The sequence below is a fragment of the Vanellus vanellus genome (assembly GCF_965231255.1).
Source record: "Vanellus vanellus genome assembly, chromosome: 1".
In the NCBI taxonomy this organism is placed as follows: Eukaryota; Metazoa; Chordata; class Aves; order Charadriiformes; family Charadriidae; genus Vanellus; species Vanellus vanellus.
Window position 1 is genome coordinate 89,142,722 of NC_138905.1, and position 10,685 is coordinate 89,153,406.

Sequence of the window (10,685 nt, forward strand, 5' to 3'; positions counted from 1 at the left end):
TCACAGCTTTGAGAACTGAACGAGGTGTCGGCCAATCTCCGAGACGCTGGCACAGCCTGAAATAAATAGAGAAATGAAACATGTTGGTGAGAGAGAAAGGTCTGCGGATGAAACTTGGAAGGGCCCCTCTCTGAATCACCGTCTAGTCTTGTGTGAGCCATGTGGGGATAGGTTGGTACTTCAACAGATGACTTGCAGGAGCCCTACTCCTCAACAGCATCTTCAGCCTTGAGGTTAGGCACAAGAAGAGTTAGAAACATGAGAAAAAAAAAAAAGAGATCCTTATAACAAGCTGAGCAGGGAGCCATCTGATCCAGCCAGAAGTGAAAGATAGACAGAAAAGACACAGGGATTGCCATGCGTCAAGTGACTGGAGGTGGAGATTTGCATTGCGGTTTCATTTGGTCAAACCCAGGTGGAATTTCACAGCCCTGCCAAAAAGGTCCCAACCTGCTACTCTTGCAAAGTTCAGTGCCCTTTTGCATGTAAAGCAGTGTGAGAGCCTCCTGGAAAAACAACCTTGTAGGAATCTTTACCATTTGAAAAAGTAATCCCAAAAAACCAGCCTATTAGGAAATGCCCAATGGGATTTCATTTCCAGTCCCCCAGTCAGCGTTGCTATCCACTCAAGTTGATGGTCACCAGAGCATGAAAATCTTTAAAACACGATTTGGAGTGGGATCAGACCTTTTGCTGATGTCTGAGTACTTCTGCACTGGATCTGCCTGTCGTACCTGTTCACATGTGAAACTGGAGTTTGCACTGGGCTGTGCAAATTTGCTGTTCAGTGACAGGGTCAAACGTGGCAGCTACGGGCAGGAGCAGAAGTGAGAAATACAGAATGAGGAACAGCAGTAAAAGCTTGGAGGAGACACGGAGGCTCTGAAAGCATGTGCGATGCAAAGATTGGAACCTGCATCAACAGGCTGTGTTCTCTAATACGCGGAGAAAAGTTCTGCATCCATTTTCTCTGAACTTTTCATGCAGCAAAAAAATTGGTTGCATTTTACCCTGGTAAACCTTAAATTAAATACTGAAAAAACATATGCCGCAATTCCCAGCAGAACAGAAATTGCAGGTTTTGCTCAGCTCTGCTTAGCAGTTTTGTATCTCTTTAATTGGGTCAGAAAGCTGCTTTAACCTACTTCTTCCTTGCAAACTTCTTTGCTATGGCACCTGAAATGCGAAGTGGTTTCACAGGAAGCAAAGAATCACCTTAAATATAGCAACTAGAACCAGCGCAGCTCACATGGATTCCCTTTGGGTGACCCATCCATTAGCTGGCTCGCACGCAGAAACCTCTGTATCACCAGTTATGAAGAACCTGCAAAATGCTTACCAGCTAAGGCCATCGACAAGCGAAACTCGTCCTGCAAAATTCTCAAAACGTCTTGAAGACCTTCTTCACCCTGCTCCCACAAAGAAAGCAGTCAGGGTAAGAGGAGCACTGGCACGGAGCAATGCTGCAGGATGCTTGCACTCTGAGAGCTGGGACAGTCCCTTAACTCCCTGCCAACTCCAGTCTGTCATACAGATGAATGATTAAAATGATATGATGGATGTGCTCAGTTCATCACAGATTAATTTAGATGCTTTTCCTTTTGTGATACATCTGAACGGGGAAAGAAAACAAAGCTGTTTTTCACTTCTGACATTTTCTCGTTGTGGGTTTTATTTTTTCTTAGCTTTCAGTTAACCTCCACCAATGGGCTCGTTTTAGAACTTCAAGCCTTACAATGCTGACAGTATTTTATGAAGTAATGAGAGTTTTATATATGGTACAGCTTTAAAAACTTTCATTTACTGAGATAGCAGACTGAATCTTTAAAAATAGTACGCTGTGTGTTTTCTTCTGAGCAAGTGGCACCGAGAAGCTCAAAATCCAAACAAATGTATGTATGATTTTGTTCTTATTGTAAAACATTTTTCCTTTTTCTCTTAAATTTTATTTTTATCTCTTGCAGTAGAGAATGGTTTGGATGCAGACAAATGTCAGTGCTCGTTCATGCCCTTCCTCCCTTGTATGCGAGGGTAATGCCACTGAGATACATCTTTAGGAATACTTTATGGAATATGATACCAAAGCACAGCTGAACTCAGAAAAACCCATCTCCTTTCTGTTTGCATTATGGAAAAAATGCAGGCAACTTACAGCAACACCCTTTTCATGTTAGGCCCTTTTTCTCTGTTTAATGGCAACAGAAACAGTGCTGCCAATTCTTCCAGGTTTCTCAGAAGATTCAGGTGATTCTTGATTCTGAGCTACTGGAATCCACAGCAACCACACCACTGGACAGCAGTCATTTAAAATATAGGAAATGTTTCTAGACCATAAGAATAAGTATTTTTTCTTCTAGAGAAATCTTGAAAGCTCCAATACAGAGGCTAAAAAGCAGAAATTCAGCAAAGCAAGCGACTGTTTTAATTACATTTCCAGTTTAATTATATTATGTTAACCTTCTGCATCAGAGGCCTAATTCATGACTGTGGATCATAGTCACAAATCAGCAAAGCTGGAAATGAGATAATCGTGGCACACTCAGGCAACTACAGGGCATGGTTGTGCTCAGTTTTGTCCAAAATGTTTCAGACATCAGTGGGGTGGAGATCTATATGTATTTCTGAAGAACTCATAACATCGCTATGAAACTGCTGTATCAAAACCGTATATTTTTTCAAAGTAAGCTGACAGCAAATAAAATTGTCAGACTCACCTTTGTGGCATATATACCCGCCTCGAATTTTCAAAAGCACTGATGGTCTTGAGTCCTACAGTATTTTAGCACCAAACTGCAGCACCCAGAAATCAGGTCCCACAAAACAGTGTTATCAGCTTCAAAATCATATTTGAAATCGTAAGATTTGGTGGTATTTTTAAATCACAGAAAAAGTCTGGTTTTGATTCAATTTGGTGTGTTTCTACTTAAAATTCAGCAAAACAAATGAAAAAAAAAAAAGGTTAAGATTCTTCATGGCTGAAAACTGTCTCTATGATTTTTCAATAACAACAACAGAGTGTCGGAGAGTACGAGAAGTAGACATGCAAACTCAAAGTTCCTTACTCACCTTGTAAGCCAGACCCCATAAAGCTGGTCTTCCAATAAAGACGCATTGTGCTCCCAGTGCCAGTGCTTTTAATACATCGCTTCCTTTTCTTATTCCACCGTCTAAATACACTTCAACTCTGCCTTGTACTGCCTCCACAACCTCAACCAGAGCGTCAATCTGCAAAGAAGCAGCCACTCTTGAGGCTCACCTTGCGGTCCACTTTCGATTCCAAGAGAAAGAGGAGATGTTCCAAAGAGACAGGCAGGGGTGCCATGCTTTAATAACGTACCTTCTCGAAATGAAATGTGGCAATGCGTCACAAACAGCTCAACGCCAAAAGCTGCAGAATAAAGTGCAGCTGCCTGTTCTGTTTGCCAGATAGTTAATTCCATTTTCTAGTGCTTTGCTTATATTGATACTCTTTGCTAGCACCTCCGATAAGTGAAAAAGTAACATTTTCACTTGCTTTCTGAAAGGTTTTAAAAATGAACTTAAATGGAAATAATTGTCGTTAATATCTTACTTTCATTGGAGACAATGATGAATGATACAAATGTTTGCAAAAAAAGGCTGATGTCAAACTTCTCCCTGCTACTGTCCAATTTGTCTAAACTTACATCTCAACCTAATCCTGGTGACCACCTGCCGAAAGTCTCCTCAGAACCACTAAAGCATCTATGAAGGATTTAATTTGCTATGGAGTACAGTCAACGTGTCATTTCCTCCAGGCTGAGTCTCCTGATTCCCCAAGGTCTTCTCTGTAGATCACAGCACGGTGCCAGGCTGGCAGTGCAGGGCAGTACCACGCAGAGATGCTGTCTCTGGTCCCAAAGGCAGTATAACCAGTGGCAGGACGTTGCACCAGACCAAATTAAGTCTCCTTCGCAGCAAACCCAAAGGTCTCTTTTCTGCGGTCTCCTTTGCCTTCTCTTAATCTTTTTTTTAAGTAGGGCAGCTATAACTAAGATTGCTAAGTAGATTTTTTCACTTGGTCATAATTTTTTTTCAGAATTTCAGACCGAGAACTTTCAGGCTGAAATTTTCCAGGAGTAGCTCAGCAAGAGCAGGGACAATAGCTTCTGCTGCCAGGCTTGGTACCAGAGGAGTAGCAGAACTGAACTAGGTATCTACTGGTTTGTCTGTTTATGTAAAGAAACTTTTAAGGTAGAAGAACATTTTAATGTGGATGCTATTTCCATTATTATGTCTCTAGTCTTTAGATATGTTTTAATCATTATTGTCAGCCTTGGCATAGAAGAGAATTCCCTGGTGCCTGTTTTTATTTTACAGAGGAAAACAGAGAAAAGAAAGTCCATCACATACTATGCAATACAGAACTGTAAAAGAAGAAGGATTTGAAAAACTGACAGAAGCCAAATTAAACCAGTGAAATATACATACGTCCAAACAACCCACGATTTCTTTGTACATGTTAAAACGCAGGGGAATTTTTCTCCAGATAAGTTATCCTTTTTCTGGCTCATGAAAGTCAATAAATTTCCATTTAGACTTGAGTCTGTAAATACGCAAGCAGACCTCTCACTAAATCTAGCTGCATTGTTTGTGCATGTTTTGGCAGATGTGAACAATGAGAATACGTTATGCTCTCATTTGTACATTTTTGGTTCCAGAGCTTTGTTTTATTTTTGCTGCAGTGCGCAAAAGAGTACGTGTGCACTGCACCAGCTAATGAAGACATAGGCGCAAAACTTTTACTAGCTTAGGCCAGTAGTTTATTTGCAGTTATGTGGGTTCAGTGTTGCTTACAGAACCCTCACAAGAAGCTGGGAAAATACCCCAGTTGGGTAGTCCACTGGTAAGGCATGCATCTTACCAGTTTAAAGCTAAAGTACATCTGCACTCCTCCACAGCCACACAACAAACACGCACCAGAAGCATATGTACAAATGCATGCTCATGGGACATGTGTTTTCTCACTTACAGTGGCAGGTCCTCCATCCAGTTGCCTTCCACCGTGATTGGACACAATAATTCCCTGAACTCCGTGTCTCACTGCCAGCTCTGCATCTTCTTTCGTCAAGATGCCTTTGATGATGATGGGCAGGTGGGTCAGGCTCCGTAGCCAGTAGATATCGTTCCAGGTGACTGAAGGATCCAAGCTGTTGGGTGGCAGTCCGTACTCAGAACAGTCATCTCCCTACAGCCATAGGACAGAAGGAAACCTCATCTGAGCCATAACAATACAAAGTTCCCTTAAGGTCTTTCCTTGCTCTAGAAGAGTTTAATTAAACTTGCTAACAGACATGTTCATTAGCTCCGGAAAGCACGTGTCTCCAGAGGAGAATAATTACAATGGGGATGGCGGCCAGTGTCTCTAAGGAAGCTGGACTGGGATTTTGAAGCAAGAACCCAGGCTGGCAGGAGGTCAAGCCAGGACGCTGCAGAACCAGAAGGGGAGAAGATACGCCCTGGGTACAGCAGATGCCAAAGCAGCAGTTACCCGGTGGTTTTGTCTCATGTGGTACACGCCAGCGCAGTGAATGAAAGGACGGGCTCATTTTACAAACCTCAAAGGCTCCTTCCAAGTTCTTCAGTTTCATGTGGGGAGGAAGGCGGAAACCATTGCGGACATCGTCGCGTCTTTTGCCCGTGTAGGGCAGATCCGCGGTGAGGACAAGGCCCTGGAAACCCAAGGCCTCCGCCCGTTGGACCAGCTGCTGGGAAACCGCCCTGTTGCGGTGGATGTAGAGCTGGAACCACCGGAGGCCGCCAGGGGCGGCCATGGAGATCTCCTCCAGTGTGCAGGTGGAGTACGTGCTAGCAATGTAACAGGTGTTCATCGCTTTGGCCGCTTCAGGAGGTATTGGAAAATAATCAGAATCAAGGTCATTTCAACAGTCCTGCCAGACACCAGGTACAAAAGTTTTTTATATACACTTTGCAGAGAACACCTGAACTCCTGTTTTACTTATATCCTACCAAAAATAGCGCTCTACAAATTGGCAAATAGGCCAATGGTGTTAAAAATGGCTATATTTACCATGCATGGTTGTAGGGTCATGGTTAAGAAGGCTGGAAAGGGAGAGGTAATTTACCAAGTGGTGCAGCATTTTGCAGCTTTTTTTTTTTTAAAGCAGGAACTTTATGACTACGTCCTTGCAAGAATATGCTGTCAAATGCACTCAGTGTACACAGAAACACACACAGGAAAAAAGATATTTCCAAGGGTCAGCTCTCCAAACCCACCAGAGACTTTGGGAAAAGAGGCTGTGCTTTTCTCCAAGGGAGACACTGTTCTTACCAGTAACAAGGAATTTACAGGCTGAGTCCCATCCACCACTTTTATGTCCTAACTAGAGCCCACAGCACTGAGGACCTGCGTGGTCCTTGGTGTACACCAGAAATATGTCCACAGTCTCAGTCTAAAGTTTGCAGCAGCCTCCACAGGGCTGATATCGTAATAGTGGTAGCTGGAGAGGTAGAGCAATGTCTCTACGGCTTCCCACGCACTCTGTATCACCAGACCCAACTGGGTCGTCCACAAAAAGGGGTGTCAGAAAGTGGGAAAGGGGTTTGCCTCATTGAGCCTGAAGATATTGCTCAGTCACACTTCAAGTTATCCTAACAGCTCCTTGAGGCTTTTCCACAAGCCCCTTTTTGCTATGGAGAAAACTAAGAGAAGAGTACCTCTGGCTGTGCTTTTCTCTCCATCGGGCCATGCTAGCTGGTGGAAGCCCGTAGGGGCAATTCCTACAGGAAAGCTGATTTCAGTCCCCAGGAGCTTAGTCCTAATGTCCATCGCAGATACATCCCGCAGCATACGTGGCCGGAAATGAATTCTGTAAGGCATAAAACCCCTTCAGGATGGTGGCTGTCCAGTGGCTTTTCTGAAGTTTCATGGAAACCAGGTCTCCATTTACCTATTTGAATGCAGGAACTGACCCAATAAAGAAAACAGCATACAACAAAGGCTCTTTGTCCTTTCTGTTTGCTTTTAGAGGTCAGTTCAGCTACTTCCACTTTTCATTTATCTCAGACTCCTGCTCACTGGCCACAGTACATCATTTCTGCGTTTCCCACTTCAGCTCACCATCTCTTGTTCTCCCTCTGTTGATCCCACAGATTCCTTCTACTTGCAGCCCAGTCACAGGTCGATGCCTTCCACTCCACCAGTAGTATGTCTGTCCTCACTGCACATTGTGCCTTCCCTCACTGTCTGCAGCGTGTTCCCCAAATCCCATACCACTTACATGTAGGCTTCCTGGTGTTCACCACATGCTCACCAATGCATCTCATCCCCTTTCCTGTCATACCATACCATACCATACCATACCATACCATACCATACCATACCATACCATACCATACCATACCATACCATACCATACCGTCTCCCTTGACCCTCAGCATCCCTTATGCCTCATACAATGTGTCGTATTTGGGCTAGCATCAGAGCATACAACATATGTCATTCAGGTAAGTTCATTTTGCTTGGGGACCACCTTGAAAGGGCAAAGCGTTAAGGAATCTTTGCTTGTGAAGTCCAAACGCTTGCACAAAAACATAGTTTAAGATCTTCCAGTACAACACCCCTCATTTCCTCCTTACATTACCTTTTATATGCCAGGATGTTTTCATCTCGAGTGCTACAGTCATCTGCTCCAGCAGCAAAAAAGTCCCAAGCAATCTTGGGTAAATACTTTTTAGCATAAGCTTCGAAATCTGAAAGACACACCATAGCCATTGCCAAGAGAGGCTCTGGGAACCTTGAAGAAAAGAATAACACAGAGCAGAAATCAAATCCCTGAAATGTCATTCTCTCTTCCAGGGGCTCTAACGTCACTTAACACAAACCTTGGACCCATCTGTCTTGTAGAAGACTTGCTGAGAAGTTGTGTCTGTCTATCTTGCTGTTCATCCTCTCTCCTAGTATGAGGAAAACTTGCAGCCATAAGGGTAGGAAGAAGCTTGCATCTCAGTATTTCTCTTTATTCTGTCTTAAACAGAAGTCTGAAGAGGACATTTTAGGTCCTCTGCTATTTTAAGACACAATAATTGTGTAATTCTGTCATAAATTCCATCTTAAAACTAGCTGGGTTATTTGTTCCAGTAATTCTCCTCAAAGCTTGTCCCAGAACATCATTTGCTGGATTACCCCTTAGGACGGCTCCCTGACTGAACAATTAGTTATGGAGCACAGTGACTAAATTCAAGCTCATAAAATCTGGAAGCAAGTAAACACGGAGCCTACATCTAACCTGCTCCAGCATGAACGCATTATAAAACTATGTCCAGACTCTGAGTGCAAGCCACTGTCAAGGCCAGCGCTACGGAAAAACAAAGTATTTTCTACAGATCTTCGTTTCTCTTCTGTACCAAATATCTTCTGTTTGTGTTTGCATTGCATACTGCAGCACTGATACATGCTAAAAAGGGAGCATACGAAATTTGGACAAACTATGAGAAAACACTGGCAAAAAGCAAATGCCACAACGTGAAACATGATTCTAAGAACTACCCTCAGTCTTTCAGGGAACAGAAGTGACGTTGTGTGACCCAGATGTCTAATCAAACCAACATAAATGCTGCCTAGCAAATGCCTGCACTTACATGCTTTTGAACCAGCCAGGACTAAAAACTATGCAAATTAATGTCTTAGCAAACCATGCCTTTGTGCGAGGAAACACGTACAAAACACAGACAAAATCAATTTGCTAAATCGTTTGTTGCAATTACTGCCGCAGGTCTGATTAAAATAGGCGTTTTGCGAGGGATATGAAAACACGAACTTTTAAAACAGCTGTGGTTTGGCTCTAATTTTTCTAAAAATGTACAGGAAAAAGTAAATATCCCAGTTTTCAGGATTAGCCTCCCACAGCAGATTATCAGGGGCTGCAAGCTTCACCAAAACCAGTCCCATGCGTCTGATGTTGTACACTGTCTGACACAGACAAACACACAAGTTACGTACACAGATTCAACCTGTCGAACTGCAGACATGGCTGTGTCTCGCTGACTGAGGTGCCTGTGTATACACTCGAAAATTAGGACCCACAGTTCTCTGCTGGGAAAGAGCCCAAGATGGGGGACTCACTGGAAGATGGAGGAGAAATGTGACTGATTTCTTCAGTATTGTTTTGTCTCCTCTGACAGGCATCAGGCAGCAAGTGGTAAAAGCGTCCCAAGCTGTCTCTGTATGCCTTCAAGACATCAAGCACTGCTGATAGCACAAGTCTTCATGTATCATACATTGTGATAAACCATAAACGACGTATCATGACTTCTGCTTTTCCCACTGTTAGCATGGTCAAAGCAAGAACAAAAATATAAACCAAGTCCTCTCATGGCAGAATAAATGGTAATTTTAAACAACCCAGGCCCAGTCCTCATTGTCTCCCGATTCAGACCTCAGTTCAGACTTACTTTGGGTTTCGGGGAGAGCTGCAGGAGGTGAGATCCTCTCCTTCCAGTTCGCCTGCAAACAGGATGTAGAGGAGGTCTTTTCACTGAGTAGCTGCTGTTTTTCTGGAGTCAATAAGCAACCACCAGAGATTAAAGCTCAATCCTGTGGTAAACTTTGTACTGTTTGTATAACACTAACTTTGTTTTGCGATCAGGTGATTAAAAGTTGCTTCCAAAAACATGCATGGCCTTGTCAGCAGTGCGATTGCTTGGGACATGGCACAAGAGCTGTGCTCTTCAGCGGTGGCTGAAGGCTCTGCATTCATTTAGGGAAGAATTTCAGGGGGTTTGACTGAATCTCTAAACTGTTGGTAACTTGCTGCTGAATGAGCTACAAATCCCACCAAAATGATGAGCCACAGGCAGTGGGATTTGTTACAGCCCACAGCTACAGAGCCTTCAATCTTTACCACCATATGTGGGAGACCTTTTTGCTTCCTATCGTATATGAACAAGTAAGGTACCTTTTGTCTTCTGCCATTTTTAAAGGGCTGTGAGTGCTCTTGTGATGCGGTTGCTCTCCCATTGGGCTTGCAGGTTCCCTCCTTTGGCTGCCCACCCAGCCATCTCCCAGGAGGACTGCGGGTCCTCTCCCTTTCCTGTGCTTGGAGCTGGTGAGACTTCTCTGTGCTTCCCTCTGGCTCCCCTGCTAAGCGTTACAAACCGGGACTGAGGTGCCAACAGATTTATGATATTGACTTAAATTTGTGAGATATGAAAAGTAAACACTGGACAGTTTTATTTGTCCTTTGGCTTTTTAAGCCTTTAGGGTTCATGTTTTCAATTTTTCCAAGCAAGCAAGAGAGCTTCAAACTTTGATTTTCACCAACTAAAGATTGAGGTTTTTTTCTCCCAAACATGCGATACCAGGTGCAGAGGGTGAGGCAGAAACTTGCAGCTGGGGCAGTGAGTGAGCCAAGGGACCAGGGAAGAGCTGGAAGCTGACCAGAGCTGCAGCCTTGAGACCTGGTGTCCAAGAGGCTGGTCTGGTCAAGGACTGCAGATCTGAAGTTCCTGACCGCAGAAATCCTAGGTTGCTGACACCCTCTTCACAACTGTAGTGAACATCAGTTCTTCTCTTAACTGTATTCATGAGACCCTGCCCAAACTCTACCCGGCATGAGCATCGATACCATTGTCTTTTGAAACTTTTTTGAATTCAGCCTTCAGAGCTCGTTATCTGACAGCAGCACTGTGATGATAGCTCCTGGCAT

At 43.7% G+C, this 10,685-nt stretch overlaps 1 protein-coding gene across 1 annotated transcript; it reads right to left on the reverse strand.

Annotated features, from left to right (window-relative positions):
* On the reverse strand, nucleotides 1-7,753 carry HAO2 (hydroxyacid oxidase 2; the record flags this gene model as incomplete). The annotated part of the gene is made up of 7 exons (XM_082486323.1): nucleotides 1-56; nucleotides 1,340-1,409; nucleotides 3,067-3,225; nucleotides 4,991-5,206; nucleotides 5,577-5,860; nucleotides 6,697-6,848; nucleotides 7,623-7,753. The coding sequence occupies 7 exons, from the start codon at nucleotides 7,751-7,753 to the stop codon at nucleotides 1-3; spliced, it is 1,068 nt and encodes a 355-aa protein (XP_082342449.1).
* Between the last annotated feature and the right edge of the window lie 2,932 nt (nucleotides 7,754-10,685).